Source organism: Pleurodeles waltl, chromosome 3_1 (genome assembly GCF_031143425.1).
Source record: "Pleurodeles waltl isolate 20211129_DDA chromosome 3_1, aPleWal1.hap1.20221129, whole genome shotgun sequence".
Classification (NCBI taxonomy): Eukaryota; Metazoa; Chordata; class Amphibia; order Caudata; family Salamandridae; genus Pleurodeles; species Pleurodeles waltl.
In genome coordinates, this window is record NC_090440.1 from 675,551,701 (window position 1) to 675,571,431 (window position 19,731).

Here is a 19,731-nt window from a genome sequence, read left to right on the forward strand (position 1 = left end):
CCCATGGACAAGCAGATATTTTATTAAATCCCACAATCCTGCCCGAGTATGCTATAGTAGTTGTGGATTATGTCTCACATTGGTCAGAGGTGAAATTCACATGAAAAATCACCACCAAGACCGTTATTGATTTCTTGAATGAACTGTTTATTAGGGAATGTGTGCCAGAGATCATGGTTTCAGATAACGGTGTACGATTTGTTTCTGGACTACTGAGAGATTTCTCAATGAAATATGGACTAGAGCACATTCGTTCATCAGTGTATTACCCTCAAAGTAATGGTCTAGTCGAAAGGTGAGAGAGAATGCTGAAAGAAGGTTTGCAGTAGGCATTGAGTGGTGCACAGGAATAGAGAAGGACGGTGAGGAAACTGATTGGTCATGTCACACTACACTACATTGTGTGACAGGAAAGACACCTCCTAAAATGGTGAGAGGTCGCAAACCCTGGACATTGCTGTCTAAAGGTGTAGAGAAAAACACTACTGTTGTGGAGAGTGCTGTGGGCAAGGAAAGTGATTATAAGGTTGGAAATTGGGTTTGTGTGTTAAAGGGACGCCGGGTGAACAAGTGTGACTCCAAGTTTTATCGTCCTCTAAAAGTAAAGAGGGTGACAGGTACGCACTCTCATTGACTGATAGTAATGTGTTGTAATCGCAAGAACGTGGTGAGGGTTCCACGTGGTTTTGAACTGAAGGAACTTATGAGGCAAGAGTGCAAACCTGAGGGGCTGGATGAGGATAAGAAAAAATCCATGGTTCTTCAGGATCAGGAAGAGATCAAGTTTCTGATGAAATCTGATGAGTTTGTGTTACACTAACTGAGACATTTTTAGTTTGTTTTAGTGCAAATATTATATGTTGTTGTTCTGTTTTGGTTCTGGTTATTTTGGTTATTTGTTTCTCCTTGTTCTTTTTACATTATCTGTATGTGCCTTCATATTATGTATGTGCTGATGTAACACTTCAATGTTAGTTTTAAGAGATGTTTCATTTGGGGTTGTTTCCCAACTGTATATTCAATTTCGTATCTAAGTGTCTTGCACATTTGTTGTAACCTTTTATCCATAATGATATTAAGGGAGGGAGATGTCTTGCTTATGATGTAATAGAGAAGATTTTGGTGGCTGGGTTTTGGAATGGAAGCTGGTTTGCTGGCAGTTGCAGGAAGTCTACCTCTCAGTCGGACGCTATAAAATAAACCTCTTACCTGCACTAAAACCTCCTGGTTACTTTATTTCAACCTTTCCATCCTATACAATCTATCCGGGGTATAGTACAGCCTACTAATCTGCAGTGGAAGAGCCGTAATCTTGCCGGCATCACCAGCACCCTGGGTGCCATTTTGGCCTCAATCCAGGGGTCGTCTTTCAGTGCACCAATGTCCACAGTCCTCCTATCTCTCAAGGTTATGAGTGTGTCAGGAGTATTTACCATCATTGCCCTCTATAGTTATGAAATACCGTCTGTTTGAATACATTACAGGACTAATGTTGCCTCAAGTGGGTTACAGTCTGGGATAGGATGAAGGGTATTTTTGTGTGTCTCCAGGGTCTGGCGCAGCTGCGGAAAATGAAAGATCTGGGTTTTGCATAAATCGGATTCTCCACTTGAGGTCATTATAAGTTCTAATGTGTGTGGATACTCATACATCCTGACACGTGGAAATTCCAATCCTGTTCTATGCTTTAAAACCTTCCAAACCACAGATTCTGTAATTAAAAATAAAACAATAAGCAGTTCTACAGAGGAGAATGCGTAGCCATCTGTCCGGCTGTAAAACAATTTAACACAAAATGTGAGGAGAGAATGAAGAGGCAGTTAATATCAAAATTCCTTCATCAAAGAAGGAATGCCCACAAGACTGCCTGGGCGGGAGCATAGCACTGAAAAAAGACATAGGTGAGCCTCTTTTTTTTTTTTAAATAAAGTACTGTCAAGGAAAAAAAACAACTGGGAAAAAACTGCTAAACCCAGAAAAAAAATCTAAAGGATTATCAAAGGGAGACATAGCTCCATCAAGACCTTCTCCCAAGACAAATACTCATCAAAGGAAACGTGGTCTCACTCCTCCCTGAAGTAACAGAAGGTAGAAACACAATCACTCCTCACAGACTTTGCTAGGAAATAAAAACACTAAACAACAGGAAAAACAATGTACCCAAAAAACCTTCCCTTCTCCGAGCTGGTATACCAAATGAACACATCTTGATAATTTTGTTACAAGTGATTCTAAGACAATGAACCATATATTGCTCAGTCTGTACAACATAAAACAGAGATAGGAGACATAGTCGGATCATCATTTCATATTGGACTAAGGCAAGTGGTCCTCTAGATCCTGTCTTAACTAAGGAAACAATTTCATCAAAAGAGATAGGGTGGTTTACATGCCTCCAGGTGCAAAGAGAGGAGGCCCACCACTAGTAAACACACCACACATCTCCCTAAGAAGACAAAACAATAGTCCAACACGATCAGGGCATACTCAGTATATGTATGACTCATGACTTTACTAGAACTCCCAAGAGCCATCAACACAGAGGGGAGTGGCTTAAGTTGTTCAACATAAGCATTCAACCAGGAAAAGAAATAGGAACAGCAAGTGTCTATGCTAAATATCTGAAACAACTAACTCAATGAGATATAGGTGAAGAAACAACTGACCCTGTCCGAACTTTCTCTCCAGATTAGATAAACAAATGCCAACACAATTCATTAAAACAGAAGTTCTATCCTGAAGCAACAGCAAAGCTTAAATCAGGGCAATAGGACATTAGCATTCTAGAGCTTGTTCTAAGGAATACACCACCACTGAATAATTTGTACACAAGGTAGCTGATGAAAGTAACATGGAAATCTGCTGCCACAATACATTCAATGTGGTCTCACAGCCAGATGTTTCTTAAACGGGGCATAACACTGTCTCTTTATCAAACACCTGATTATTCCTCACTTATAAGGGAATCATCCTGAGAATTAAAGGGGAGGACATCAATCTAGAATTAACAAAACAGTCAATATCATAAAACACGCAAAGCAGATAAGATTCCCTTAAGCACCTCACAGAAAGAATCTAGTACAAGAATCACCAGAAGACAGACAATTGTATAAAGCACCAAACAACCCTGAAGCCCAATATCAAACTGAAGCAGAGGACAGGTTTTGGATAACAGGGGTGCTTGAACCAGCAATTAAATATTAACCGAAGGTCTCCAGTCAGATCATTCGACTGGCATATAAATCAGCTTCCAGTTCTGGTAAGTTTGGGGTGTCACTACGACGCCTTAACTGGTGCAGGACTAAAGAAGCAGTGTATGAGAACTGGAAAACAGAAAGCAGTATTACCCAGTCTACTAATTTATTAAAGCTGTAGACACTAGGCCAGGGGTCAATTTATATCGAACTGGAGTAATGTGCTTACTGATCTGCTGATATTTCAAAAGAGTACAGGATAACAAATCAGAAAAGATGTAAAAAGTTCCAGCAAAAATTTGGAATCTGGCATAGAACAAATAATTGAGTGGTATGCAAAAGAATTAAGGGTCATGAAACAAAGTATTAATAAACTGACTAAAAAAAGCAAAAACACAAAATCGAAGACAGATAAAATCTTCATGTCACTAAATAATATAAAGAAGTTCTATCAAATGGATGCTGGGAGGTGAAACAAGATTTACATATAAAAGGACAGGAAGAAATAGATACGTGAGCCAGAGCAAACTATTCCAAACAATTCTAGAATTTTATAGCAAGCCTATATGAAAGTCCATAAAAACATGAATTATTTGCAATTCCAGCTGAAAAGTGGAGTGACTTTGTCAGCTCTTTAAAGGTATTTCAATCCTGATGCAGCCCTCTGGGAGGTCTTCTTATCAAACACTGAGCTTATTAACTTTATGGAGAAAACTGGTGTTTAGTATCTGAGCGGCGCACAGCCCTTCCAGAGCACATGGCCCCAAAAAAACCCAATCAATTTATTTTACATAGATGGTGAATTCTGGTTCCGTCCACGAACTTACTAATCTTTTTTCTGTATCTTTCGAAAATGAAGTGATGCCAGATTCATGGATAGGACCAATTCTGTATTAACTGATTAATTTGCCTTATATAATTGACAATATGTTAACTATTGCTGCAGCCTAAAGGGAGCTACTGAAAGCTCAATAAAACTATTATGGAAAGAACTTACCCAAAAACCCTCTGTCCTCTAAATGGCCAGTAAACACTGATAGAGTCTTATTTAGGCTTGAAATCATGGAAGAGTGGAATAATATATATTCATGTACTCATTTTTAAAACAAAATGGAAGAAAAATGGCAACTTTTTCCTACAGAGACAACCTGGAGAAATTACACATAAAAGGGCTCAGTTTACAATGGACTAGTATATAACGCTTAAGCCACAATGATACATGCTCACATAAAAAAGTATGAGTGCCAAATTCATGAGATTTTGCTTCTAATGTCTCCCTATTGTAGTTATTGGGGCAAGGTGGAATCAAAAGTAAAAAGCGTACGTGCAAGTGCTGAAGGCTGAGAGGCTGCAAATCAGAAACTATTTCTCATTTGATCTATGTTTGTCCTCTAGTGTTCTGCTGAGAGAGTGAGTATCACTTTCACATATGGCCTCGTCTGGGCAGTTCTGGAATTCTGCTGGCTGAATGTTCTGGCGACTATTGGTATGCTTAAACCAGTGGTGTGCATGCAGGAGGTAGATGACATTCTGTGCTGTCATGTTTCGTATGCAGAATAAACTACTTGCTCTTGCGTGGTCACCATAGGAATTTTGGTGAAGAGACTTTGTTGATTTACCACAGCACTGTAATTTCAACCAACAAGTTGGTACATCAACATAAACCTATTTGTGCTTAATAAATACTAGATGTGGGCAGTGGAGGTACAACGTTTACAACGTTTCCAAATGGACATTTTCAAGGAGAACTAAAGAGTTATGGACTTAACTTTTGTTACCTCATTGATAGCATCGCAATTTGAGATGCACGTTGAATTTCACCTGCACTATAGACTGCTTTAGAATCCACCGTGTGTGGAGCTCTGCTAGATGAGTTTTCAAAATTCTGCTTCAAAGTCTTTACCAGCCTGTCTCCACATGATACTATGTTCTGACATGAGTCGTGCAATGAGCTGCCCATGTTTGTTGGTACTCAGCAGTTGGAAGAGTTGCAATTACCGGACAGAGAGGTTTAATTCGCTACAAACTTATTGGAGGTTATTAAAAGCTGGGAACCAATGTTAACTTGTGCAGGTAAGTTACTACTATTACAATTTGTGACAATGCTTAGTGAAAGTTCTTACTATTTTTTTATTTGCATTGCCGCCAAATTGTTCAACATCCTACTGTGGACTAGTCCACTGTGACTATTTCTTCGTGGAAGTAAAGAATGTGAACTTAGAGTATTCTTGGACTATCTTTCACAAACATACAATGTGACACAATCCTTGCTCACTCCCCCAACAGGAATTAGTGTCAACCCAGGGAGTATGCGTTGACGAGGCCAGAAAGCTTATTTCCTAAATTTCATCTCTACCATCGATGATTTCTCATTATCTGCTCACTAGAAAAAAATATAACATTTTCTGGGCTCTGAAGGACTACACGTTTAATACTCAAAAAAGCACAAGGAGCGGGAGAAGGTGATGATTCTGTTAATGCGACAGCAGATTTGGATGATCTTTATGCACCCGCTGTTTTTGTGGCAATTAATGGTTAACATGTTTTTAACCGTGCACAATGGAGAGAGAGGAGGACTAAATCTCTGCATTAAGCAAACTGGCCATAACATGTAAGTTTGAAACATAGCAAGAAGTATTTATGTGGGACAAGACTGTAATGCTTTTGAATAAATCTTGTATTCAAGATAGCCTTTGGGTCAATGGTGACGCACCCTTAATTGACACAGCCACCATTTTAGGAAACGCTTAGCTATCTACTTGATGAACCAGGACAGCGTTTACAGATACAAAAATAAAGAACATATTGCTTCTGAAGTGGTTGGGAAAATGAGTCTAGGCAATGCAGGCTCCAAATCTAACGGGGTTTCTCAGAAGCAGGTGACAGCTATCTAGCTTATAGCAAAACAAATGCCCCAGAGTAAATCCAATAAGCACAAATGGCATCAACAGCATTTTGCCAGGGTCTGAAAGGGTAAACAGAAAACACCAGTGTATAAAGTCAATGTTTGTTGAGAGAGCTAATCTGAAAGTCACAAAGGGGAAGAAGTACAGACAGAGTGCAAGTTAAAACAGGTTGTGTTGAACACTGAACAGGAATAAACCAACCCGCTGTATGATGGTATGTGGTATTGCTATTCAGGCTGTGGTTCATTCAGCCTCCCCACACTCAACAACAGCAAGGGTTGTTTGGTGAAAAACACTGCAATCTAATTGGGTGAATTTCTAAAAAAAAACATTACAAACTGATAGGGTGAATGCTGTGGGGGAACCAACTGATGTTAGTCCATAGTTATACTGAGAATACAAATGAGATGCTAGGATAACTACTGTCAAAATTCAGATTAAAAAAGAGGAGAGCCCATTGCAAATTATGTGGGAAAGGAGAGACCATCAGGTTGGCCAGACTAGAAGTCACTACATATAGTTTTAGACTGTATCAGTAGTTGGTTGTGGATGATGGAATTTTTTTTTTAAAGAATGTTATTCAAAATAGGTTTCATATAGACTCCATATGTGGAGCTGACCCTTTGCCGGTATTTGACCTTATTGCCACTGATGCAAGCAGAAAAGGTTTTGTAGCAGTGCTATCACAGAGAGAATCCAATGGCACAGAAGTTTAATTGCTTATGCTTCGAGATCATTTTCGCCAGTGGTGGAAAAGTATTCTGAAATTAAAATAGGAACTCTTGCTTTAGTGTGGGGTTTAGAACATCTCAGGACGTTTGTGTGGACAACGATTATATTCTCAAATGTATTTTTGAACTTCTCATGAAAAATATAATTATTGGGGGTATGCAAAAGGCCTATATGTGTAATGTCAGGCTTTCTAGGAGCAAGCAGGTGTTAAACTGCATAAAAGAACATGTCACTGGAAGAGACAACACAATTGATAATTGTCCGAGCAGGTTGTCATTAGCTTTTACGGAGTGTAATATGGATCTGATGGTTGGAACTTGGTGGATGTGAAACAACTGCATTACCCGAAGAAGGAGAAGCATATGGCAGAGATTCCTCTTTCTTATACGTAAAGACGTTTATCAAGGTGGGATGATCAAAAAAATCTCAGTTGGACTCTGACATGAAAGTATTTTGGGAAGTACGTAGAGAATTATGTGATGAAGGTAGATATTTAGGTAGGGAAAGATCATTCCTTCTGTGACTAAGAAGCAGGATCTTCATTTTTTGTCACCGGGGCACACTGAAATTGCAAATCTTAGAAGAAGAATATGTGATGTTTATTGGTGGCCAAGGTGAGACAAAGAGGTTGAACGATGTGTGAGAGGTTGTGTTGAGTGTGAAAATGCCAACCTAATTGCACAAAACTTTGAGCTCACCTTTAGAACCAGCTGAGTGTCCCACATGCTGTGAGACAGTTTATGTTTTGATTTTATGAGAATATGTCTTAAATAGAGAGAGAGTTACATTTATTTTGGTGAACAAGTTCTCAAAGTGACTGAATTGGGTAGGGGTAGTAAGGACCAACACTTACAAATGTAAGTCACAGCAGGGTAGAAAAAATATTACGATTATAAGCACAGAGTCCATAATAAGAAACAATGTTGGGCAAATGGGGGTGAATGAAGTTAGGAAGGAACACTAAGAAAGGAATGCATTTTGTGAACCAAGGAAGGTTGTTCTGGTTGTATGGAATGCAGTGAGATTGGATTACGGCAGAGTGTGCATTTGGAGTGTGCAGTTTTGGGCAACAAAAATTATTGCATTAAAAGTGAGAAGCAAGGTAAAATCCAGACTTGTGATATGAGATTTATGTATAATTAGGTAGATGAAAGGGAAAAGTGTGAAAACAATGAGTGTTGGCGAAGGGCCGGTGAGTGAGGCTGACTTACTTGTTTCTCACAATATTCCACAGAATGAACATATGGCAAGCTGAATTGTAGTCCCCATAATTGTTGGTGTTTCAGGTTATGAAATATTGCACACAAGCGAAAGAGGAAATTGAGTGTAAACATTTGATATGGGCTGCCATACCATCAATGAAATTATGTAATTATATAAATAATTCATAATACTTACCAGTAGTTTCCGTTCTGGTGTATTCCTTTGTAAAGTTTGTTTTACTTTTGCTTATGTGTTTCTATTTTGTTCATTTGTTGGAAAAAGGAGGGGTGTAATGTTTTGTTCTACTGCTCTGGGTGTTTCACCTTAAAAGATTCCCTGCTCTGGCCGGTTCTGGAATTATCCTGAGCTGAATATTCTCTTAAATATTAGTATGCAGACTCCAATGGTGTGGAGTGTAAGACAGAAGAGAGACCAGTCTGGAGGTTTGGGATCAGGATCTAGAGGACATTGTGCTAGAGCATTTTGTGTGCAGAATAAACTACTTGGGTTGTACCCATCCTGTCTTGCATGGTTACAGCAGGATTCAATTATTAATTCCGAAATATATTGTTGAAACTGCCATTTCAGAGATTGCAGGTCATCACAAAAAAAAGTCATGGCCTATGGCATTACAAAGTCAAATGATCAATTCATAAGCTGCCTAACAACATTTATTGTTTAAACAATTTAGGTTTACCTCTCACACAACGCTCCTTTGTAGCCCTTAGAAATGGGGAGGCATGACAGACAGACATTGAAGAGATCTATGTGGTGCACTTTAGTCTTTCATAATATAGGTATAATTCACAACATGTATTGTGCGATCCTCTTAAGTGCTAACATTGTAAACTTAACCCAATGTTTTAATAATGTTTTAGATGTGATTGACTTCCACAAATGTTGATTAGCTTGTTGGCTGAAGGACAGTATGTGTAAGGGGAGTCTTACATATGTTTAATATGTTGGGACGTAACACCTAGCCACCAATTACATTTTTAGAAATTAAATATCATTTTATCTATGCATTGTTATCATGGGTTTTAAGTGGCTTGTATTTATTTCTGCTTAATGTTATATTTTATAATGATTTTAATAAATCAACAATAATTTGAACTGAACAGTGGTACTACAAATCTAGGTTCCCCAACAGTTAAGAATTGCACTGTATAGTACAATGTCGCAAAGCACCTGCTATCTGGAACGAGAAATACAAATACAATGCTTAAAGCACATGGTCACTTTTGCTTAAAGGAAATATGTCTTCCCCTACGCAGTAAAACATTTTGGGGGAGGTTAGTAATAAAACATTCAAGTTTAGCACAATTCACTTTTCACAATTAAATACCTCTGGATACTTCAAGGCATACTATTGGTGACTTAGCTAATATTAAACCTACCAGAAACATGTCAAAATGTTTTAATCTGACACATTGACACTGCTAATTGGCCGCTGTGAGAAAAAACAGGAAGGCTTTAAAAAATCCACATGTGGATGCTATATATCTACAATGAGGTCCACAATGGGCATTCAACTTTTTGACCCTAGCACATTTTTAGTATGGAAGTACCTAAAAGTAAAACATTACAATTGTTTTTTTTCTGTTATAGGCCATGTTTTTGGGGAAATCTGATGTAGAGAAAGATTGTTAAGCAGCTTCCCACTAACTAAAGAGCGAAACGAGTGAAACATGCAAAAATGCACTTTCCTACAGGTCATAACATGACTCACCTGACCATCACAAGTAAACAAAAAGTCATAGTGGAGAGACAAAGTAAAACAGACTGTAAAGCTTTGAATTACCTGAATTATGGAGCACTTCCGCAGCTTAGATTCATCTACCTTTTGGGGACCATCCATGCAGCCTACACTCACCTGCTTTGTTGACCATACAAGCAGCTAGGATTGGCCTGTTCTGAGGACCACCAGAGGAGCCAGATTCACCTGCTCTGGGGACACCTTAACTGCAGCCTGGACTTAATTAGTTTGGGGACCCCTGGAGCAGCCTGAACTTACTTTCAACGAGGAAGCCTAAACTCACCTTGGAGGGAAGCACTACAGCAGTCTAGACTCACCTGCTTTGGTAACCATCGCAGCAGACAGACTGCAGCCACCTACTTTGGGAACCAAGTGGGCAGCCTGTACTCACCTGCATGGCACTGTTGAGTGTGATAGGCCAAGTAGAAATGTTGTAGATGCAGATGTTTAGTAGTTGACTCAGTGGAGGTTTTCAGGAGGAGGCAGTACTGTTGGACACAGGACACTGACACCAAAAATAAACAGGAGAGATTACAGTGGAGAGTGAGTGAGTGATTACACGTCAAACACAGATGCACTTATACCTTAAAATCCGTCAGATGTGCAGGGCACAATCCCAACCCCAGCACAAGTCAAAGCGAATGATTAGTTAAGTGACATGTGACATTAAATGTAGACATTAAGGGGCCATATGGACATCCAGACAGACAAACCATCTTTGTTATTAAGGCAGCCACTTTACAAAATACAGAATCTATAATGGATAAATGTGAATTCATGATGCACGGCTAACACAGAAGCAAGAGCATCAATTGAGTTCCTCTCCTCTCCCCAGCCACCAAACTAGGAGCTTCTCTTTCCTACCAAAGTACTAGAACTTTGTTGGTGCATCAATTTTTTAAGCCTATTTTTCTGTTTGCCTTTTATTCTATCCCTGGACACGTTTTGTGGAGATCAGTTTCATTTTTTTATACACTCATTCAGTTGCCATCGATCAGGAGAGGACACACATCTAGACATCCAGGTACATACTCAAAATGTGACTACCAAGGTTGTTATATGAAAGAGTAGAGCACAACTCAAACTGATGTAAATCTTTGTGGTCCAAGACATCTATACGTACATGTCTCAAGAACAGTGGGCCTCATGAACAACAAGCACTGGCAAAGCCAACAGGTCTCGCCTTTGTGACCTATTGGTTTTGGCAGTGGTTTTTTAGAGGCTATGCAGCATTGGCACAAAGAAAAGACAAAAAGTAGAGTGCATATGTTTCATAATATGGTATTTGTGATTCACTGTAGTGCTTAGTTTGGATTGTGTTTATGCAGACTTGTCTTGTATTTGGTCAAAGTCAGCCCTTAATAGATTTTATATCTTTAGTCAAAATTGATACATTGTATGACCAGCATAGGCCTTCATGACCTTTAATACTATTTTATGAGTACAATCTTAGATTATGGCCGAATTCTGTGCTACAGCGTAAAGTATTTTGTTCCTCAAGCAACCCTGCTTATCTCTCTTGACATGGGTCAGGGCAAATGGGTGAATACAGGTTTAGTTTTGGTAGATATATGCTGACATTTTCTAGCCTTCATCCTTAAGGGTGTGTGTATCATGAATTAAATATACGTTTTTCACAGCAGAGTATGATAACTAATTTTCATTGCAGGAGTGTGGCAGTAACGTGGTCAAATTGCCAGTATGAAGGGTTTGATACAGAGTTACAGCAGCAGTGGCACCCATCAAGAGGAGGGGAGAAGAGAATGAAGTATATGGAGGAACAGGACAATATGTGTTCATATTAACACGAGTGGTAGAACAGGTCAGAAGTGCTACCCTGCTGGAACTAAGAGCAGCAGAAGTCTTCTGAAATGGAGTAGGTCTGTGTACTATATTATTTCTACAAAGGTGTTTGGGAGCTTAAGTGGCTCTCATTCCACAAGTTTCCACGCTCTTTTTGGAGGTTGATAATGTTCAGGTTAGCCAAGGCTTGCTAGGTCATCTTTGCAAAAGTAATTTTAGCAGAATATTGTGTCTGTCCTTTCAAGCTTACAATTCATTCTTACTGTAGCTGAACATCACAACTCTCCAAACAAGGCAAACGTTATCTAAAGCAGAACATCATAATCTTTGTAGTCAATTCTACTGAGCAGAGCAGCGAACCTTAACTTACAACGGAGATAATTTACCAGAACATCATACTTCTCGAAGCAAACTAAACATTGCTTAAGCTTAACATAATACCCCTTCTTCAAAAGTAAGCACTGCTTTAGCTGAACATAATGCCCCCTCTTCAAAAGTAAATGTTGCTTTAGCCGAACATCATCCATATGTTTTCAAAAACCTATGTTACTGTATGTGAACCTTATCCCCTCGGTATACACAAGTGAGTGTGTTAAGAACAGGGTTAGGAAGCAATCAATGACAGGTAAGTCTTTCAATATGGTAACAAGTACATCAAGTAAAGGAGCGGTGCCAGCTTACTCCCAGCTCTTCAACTGATCACACCCAACTGATGACCAAAGAATCCCCACAGCGTTCTGATTCCCCCAAACATTCTCTCACCTTCCAGATATTTAACCCCATGTCCCACACATCTTCCACCCAATAACAACATCTAAAACAAAAAGTTAAAAGTAATTAATAGGAAATGTAAGATGAAGAACTCAAATACTCACAAAATGCAATATATACATGATGCAATCCTGCTAATACAACATTGAGAAAATGGAATATATAAATGAAAAATATACATAACACAAACCTCTGAAAACATAGAGAAAAGTTCATCCCACCAGATAAGCCTCAAGATGACCAGGTAACTTTTTCTTCCCTGCACAGCGACAAACTTGTACCTCCGGGTTTTCTTGGACTTCCTCAACTACTAATCCTTTAACAGGCACCACACTTCCCACATTTCTCCTGCACATCTCAACTACACAACCCAGAACCCTACGTTCAACATCTGGGGACACATCATCACCCATCATATAACCATTCACATTGCCACTAGCACAACCCTTTGCCTCATGATCAACTTCAACGTTATTACAATGACTACCGAAAACCCTCACAATCCTCAAGGCTTCCAACCATCGAGATGCACCCTTCTCCACAAACCTTGATTTCTTCACTCGCACATACTGACCCACACATGGTAGGCATCTTCCTACTAGTATTTTGTCTACTTCTGGTCTGGACTTGATAAGATTCTACTTTTCTCCTCAAATTAACTTCTACACCCACTACATAAGCATGTATGTGAAGCACGGTAAGCGGAGGGCAAACATAGGCACTCTTACCAAGTGTAACGGAGAATTTTAAAAGTACATTCAGAAGCACGCGGGCAGTAAAAGGTCACTGGCTACAGACAGGAAGCTTTACTTGGTACATGCTCCACTGAAGAGAAAAACACATGTAGACAAAGTGAAAAAAAAGGAGTAGCTGACCAATGAGAAAGAAGTAGGAGTCTTACACAGAATCTACTAGACACCTGAACAATTAAAGAAAATGAATGTAGGATCCTTCCCAAATTGTTCTAGGTGCCTTGTGATGAAGGGAAGTTTGATGCACATGGTATGGGTGTGATCCAATATCCAAAGATACCGGAACGCGGCCCAGCGGTGTCTTACAACGGGACAAATGATTGACTTGATGCCTAAAGTGGCACTGCTGGGAATTATGAAGGAAATGAAGGGCTGCAGAGCAGTGCGTACACACATTAACCCCTAATTTCTAACCGCCAATGGGGTATTGCTAAGAAATAGAGAGCTAAAACTTCCCCTACAATTCAGGAGTGAAAACAAAGCATGGACAGATGTTCACTAGAAAAATGGTTAAATGGCTAGGGGATGCCCACAGAAATATGAAAGGATATAAAGGAAGTGGGTGGAAACGTTGAAGGACCATCGGAGAGATCTGCTCTGTTTTCTTTGTCTTTCACTGAAATGAGTCAGGACCTATGACTGTAAAAACAGGATTATTTATATAAAGTACACACTGTACACGATTGTACTGCCGTACCGACGTTTACTTACTGCTTGCTTGAGTTTTAGTAAAAGTATTTTTTTAAACTAATATCATTTAATAGTACAAGCCACATTTGGCAGCTTTCTGGTACATGCTGTGCAGAAACAAATCTTATATTGCAGTCCTCCAAGCTGGAAACTTGGTGTGACACTTTTTAAGGTGTACAGCTTTTCCATAGAGGTATACCGAGATAAACAAAAACATGCTATGCACAACTATCTTCGCATATTCAATCTCCCGACTTAAACCGAACATCTAAGCAAAAAACAGCCACAACAAACATATGTATCCAAAACAGAACGGCCAATAGTGCGCAAACATCAATAACGCAACATAAACTGCAGGATGAACAAGCATTGGCAACACCCCCAGGTACAGCTTTAAAGGGCTGCACCCTGCAGTCACACACGCACACTGTTCCCCATGCAGGCACGCCTTCCAGGCTGCCTTCAAACAATCTCATGTCTCACCCTGCAGTCCACACAGGTGCCCTACTCATCTGACACTCCTAGAGACACAACTCACTCTACACCGGCACAAAATTCACCCTGCAGACACAGAGACTCAAGGTTCGCCCTTTCAAATTGAAGAAGAGAAGACACTCAGTACCTGAAAGTACCTGCCCATTTAAACATGGAGGTCCAGATTCGGCACACACGCACTGCAGGAAGTCCTCTGAACACAATGCTGGAAGGTTGAGCCCCGAGGGAGGGCTGGAAGCTTGCTTTCTGAAGGTGCGCAGCCTAGAGCACAGGAAGGTCTCTGCCGGTGAGGACTTCGGACTCAGTCCAAACTCTATCCTTGTATCTGAGGGCAAAGGCCTTGGGGACGCAGCCAAGGCAAGGTGGTGTGGGCAATAGGCCAGGCTAGGGGCAGAGATAAATGAGGCAAGCAGGTGCAGTTAACTGTCTCAAACAGCCTGCAGCACTACTTAAAAAAGCATTGTCACGTTAAAGCACAGCAACTCCGCTGAGAACCGTCAGCACTGTCTCATTAAAAGTATAATTGAAGACCTGTCTCAGAAGAATAACATAAGCATCTTTGATGAGTGATAATATTGTCCTATTAAAAGAACGTACTTGTTGAGAAACGCTAGAACTGCACAATTAAAAACACAAATTCTCCTACGATAAATACACGCATTTCTATTTCGAAAGAACACCAGTGCTGCTATAATGGGAATTGCTAGTAATATTATATTGAAAGAAAGAAAGAATTGAAAGAACAAGATAACCGTGATAAAAAGTGCATGTTCTGCTACACTGAAAAAACACAATAAAGTTGTTATGATGAAAAATGTTGGTACTTCTAGAACTCCCCCCCTTGTAAGAAGTGATGCTAATGCTGCTTCGAAAGTCACACATCCCACATCCCCTGCCAAAAAATCTTTACAAAAGCTATGCAGATGAAGATACCTCATTCCCCAGTCTCCAGCTCTGCAGGAAGTGGACATCATAGAAGCACCCAGCTTCCAGTTCAACAGAAAGTGACAAAACTGCAGCTCCCAGCATCCATCCCTGCAGGAAGTGACATCAATGGCTTCCAGCCAAAATAATCTTTAAAAGAAGGGTGGATGCAAACAAGGGAATTACCTGCATCTGTTAAGTCCTGGGCCTGGACCCGTTAAGGCCCACTGCAACCAACAAAGTAAAGTCTCATCAGGTGCCCCACTCAGCACCCCACACAACCCATCCCCACAATTACACCAAAACCTAGATCACAAGAACACTCATACAGCACATTCATAACACATAGACCCAATCTCCTACACATCCTGCTAACCACCAAACACCCTCAAAGCACGAAACACACACTCCAACAAAATCTCATCAATGCATGCTCTGCAGTAGCAGCCTCTCCTGACATTCCAGCCCTCATCACCAATCACAACCTGGACACAGTCTATCACAAAAACATGGCTCACCCCTACACCATCTCACATTCTACACATTCTTCTTCCCACAGGCTACAGCATCACGCTGTTAAGGGCTTGAGGCTGAGGCCTGTTGAGTCTTCTTCTTGAGTGCCCGATTAAAGGCCAATAGCCACAGTACCACCCAGCGCATAACACGTGTAGAAGGTATCAAGTGTCTTTTTAGGAGAGAAAAACCACAGAGGGTCAAATAAATCTTCTTGCCAATCTTGTAACTCCTGATTGAAGATGAAGATTAATGCAAAAATTAACAGCATGGCACCAAACTACCCTTGAAATAAGGGAAGAAGAAAGAGCTAAACAAGAATATGCAGAAGTGGGTCCAGCAGAGGTAACAACTGCAAGAAGAAAAAAATCAGAGGCAAAAACAGCAGCAAAGGTGCTTAGAACGTGATACAAAATAAGGAAACGAATGCACTGCGAAGCATCCATCTCTTGTAAGTGCCTCTGAATATGTAATTCAGACAGGATCTGACATTATTTTGGATTTAGACCCTCCAAATGCGCTGGACAGACCACTATCTTCGAAAAGACAGTTTGACACAGAAAGAACTCCCTGTTTGACATCTATTCCACAGTGCTGACCATCTCAGTACCTCACCCAGTGCTTCACACAATGTGAACACTTCTACTGGGCCAGTGACTGCAAGTGCAGAAATGTCAATGCGGTTTAAATCAGTAAAAGTGCCTAACCACGCGCTGAACTGATTGTGGCATGCACCAACATGCTGCCTGTTTCAGCGAGGAGCACATCATCTTCTCCTGAATGCATGTAATCTCTGCACCAATGTAAAACCAGCATGTGGCCCTTGTTCCCAAGAAGAGAGGAAGCTTCATTGTCATTCATATGTCACCCCCTCTGTCCTGCACCATATGCAAGCGACACACAACTCGATGAAGCTCCCCACATGCCATTTTCCAATCTCTATATCTCAGCCTGCCACTTACAACTCATCTACAAGCCTCACAGAAGAAACATGGACTTCATAGACAAATTCTTAGATCTCCTTGCCACCTTATTCATCCAACACATCCACCCCACAATCCTTCAAATGTCCAGCCAACTAAATGTCCAGCATGAAAAAACATAAGGAATACCCTCCTCAACCTAGTTGACGCACTCAGCATAGAACAAACATGCCGCTCAACCAACACAGTCCAAAGGCCACATCCTGGAACTCTTCTTCTCAACATCATCAACCATGCAATGCAAGCTTCTCATGCCCATGCACTAGACCAACCACTTTACCATCTATATTACCCTGCTCAGCATCCAACCAATACACTGAAGTCAACCCAAAACAAAACAATATATGCTTTGTAGACTTCTACATCAATAATATAAAGCGCCATCTGAAACTGCCATCTCCATGTCTGATGTCAACCATATTCTAGCTAACATCACACATTTCTGAAGATTCTGCATACATCCAAGCGACAACTAAAAGACTACAGTGAAAGCTGAAACCTTCAGTATCCTGGTACTCCAAAGACCTTGCCAACATTAAACCCTCCTTCTGAAGACAGGAAAAAAAAGATAGAAAAAGAACCCAGACAGACTTGTGCTACTGACTTTCCGCCACATGACAGAGACAGCTCATCACATCAGACTAAAGGCAAGTACCACATCCATACCATAAATGCAAATGTCAACAGAAGCAGTGGTGTCAAGACAATAAAGCAATGCTTCAACCCCCTGCCAGATGGTCCTAGCTCACAATTCAAGGACAAGTGCAATTCCATGAATCACTTCTTCAATGAGAAAATACAGAAGATCTGACAACACTTTGACAACACTAAACCTACTTCACCTCCAACATCTGCATCCCAAAATGGCCACTTACAGTTCTTGCCAACATCCTGAACTCCCTCAAAGCCACCACCTATGAAGGTAATGCCTCAACTTCGATCTTCATCAAGCCCTCTCTAGTGAAGCTCTGACACCCCTATTCACTAGGGTCACCTCACTTAAGGCATCTTTTAAGAAGCTTTTAAAGAGAAACCGGATCTTTTCATTCCCATGGAAACCAACAGACCATGCCAACGCCAAAAACTACTGGCCTATGTTACTTTCATTTGAAAGATCATGAAAAAAGCTGTCTGCACATTAATTCTAAAATAACATCCACACCAAACAGGTCCCACATGGCTACAATTCCAGTTTCAGATCATGCTGCAGCATGGAGACAACTACATGACAAATCATACATGACACCCTCTTGATCACAGATAAATATGATCTCTGCCTCCTGGTATTACCAGACCTCTCACTGTGCTTTAACACAGATGACCATCCCACACTTATCTACACCCTACAGTCACAAATGGGATTCACAGCACAGAATTATAATCAAATGTCTACTCAGCTCTGGTGGTGCATGGCCAAGCAAGATTGTAAGTGTATTTATGTTGCGCTTACTACCTACCCCTGACGAGGTGTCAAAGTGTTTTTCAGGGAGAAGCACACTACTCTGGAACCCAAAAAGGATAAGTGGTGGATTAGAATAAGGAAATAGGAGTGCAGTATTAGTATAGAGAGGTATGAGTTAATTGGAGCGGAGGACATGTGAGTCTGTTACATTGATTGAATAGAATAATGGAGTGATAGAGGAGGGAAGAATCCAATCCAATCCAGAAGTGTTAATTGGGAGATCACAGTAGAAAGTTGAGGTTTGGGATGAGTTAAGGAGAGATGTAGGAGGAAAGAGTCTGTAGCAAGGGATTGAGGAGATCACAGAAGTAAAATGAGGTTTGGAATGAGTAACATCAATCTGCGCTTAACTGCCAAATTACTTTTACATCTCCTTTTTACGAGAAATACATCAAGTCTGGTGCCTTTATTGTAACATTTTGTAATAGACAGATCAGGCCCATAGCATAATCATTTACTTTCAAGCTTAACTAAATAAGTCCTGCTATATCGAGTATAAGCTTTGTGATAGGCCAAAAAGTGCAATACAAGCAGTCTTTTTAGTGAAGGCACATAAATTCGGCCCAAAGAAGTCCTGTACACAGAGAAACCCACATATGGCTGTAGCCTGTGTTTTCTCAGTAGTGCTCCAAAAGCTCTTATTTGTTGATTATATGAGATATAGCAACACTGTTCTGTCAAGTCAGACTTAATCCATGTGGATTAGTGTAGCCCTGGACACCCTTCACTGTGAAACACACAATTGGACTCTAATGACTAAAGTTAATGATGGAAGGGGATGGTGTTGGGACCGAAAAACAAATACATTCATCAAGACTGCCCTCCTCACATATGTGCTACTGCCAGAAAAAAAACCCATCATAAATCATCTACTTATGTAAGATATGTTAATGTCACTATGTCCGTCCCCCAAAACTTCAAGCTATGTCCCATTATTAACATAGCTTGAAGTTTTAATAAGACTTCTCTTGGAAGCCATACTGGTGATGGTTCAGGCAGCTGGATAAACAAAATAATCACAGCTGTCTGGATAGGTAGCCCCTTTTTTCTGAGGAAGCACACAAATTCTGCCCAATCAAACCATGTACTCCTGTCCACCAACAAGTGGGCGGAGCAAAGCCTCTCTGTAGTACTAATGAAAGCTCTTTTTTTAGGTTAATCATGAAAGGTCTAATGACAGCTATGACATCAAGCCAGACTTAAAAAGGTGTATAATTTGTATACAACATACAATTTTGCCTTTCTAAGTGCTATATGGACCATGTACTACAAACTCCTAATGAAATGTCCAATTAATAATGTTTCTCTATGGGCTCTGACAATTTACACCTAAATTATACCCTCAGGATTATAGTATCATTTACTTGAACTCGGATAACATGCAAAAACTTGCAGACCCCATATTAACTCAGAGATAGGTGTCCCACCTGACACAGAATATCTTCCTACAGCCAATAGCATATCCTTGGCAGTGTCTATGCCTTCTTGTAAACTTCCTCTTTAACCATGGCTACCCGTTCACCGCTTTCGCATTGTACCACACCTAG

The 19,731-nt window shown here is 40.3% G+C and overlaps 1 protein-coding gene across 3 annotated transcripts in view; it reads right to left on the reverse strand.

The window, feature by feature from the left end:
- Positions 1-19,731, reverse strand: part of TKFC (triokinase and FMN cyclase) — a 224,651-nt gene that overhangs the window by 163,438 nt on the left and 41,482 nt on the right. For all 3 annotated transcript variants that reach the window (XM_069223265.1, XM_069223264.1, XM_069223267.1), the window contains exon 2: positions 10,183-10,296. In XM_069223265.1, the coding sequence (XP_069079366.1) occupies positions 10,183-10,188 (6 nt within the window). In that variant the 5' untranslated portion in view covers positions 10,189-10,296. The remainder of the gene's footprint in view (positions 1-10,182; positions 10,297-19,731) is intronic.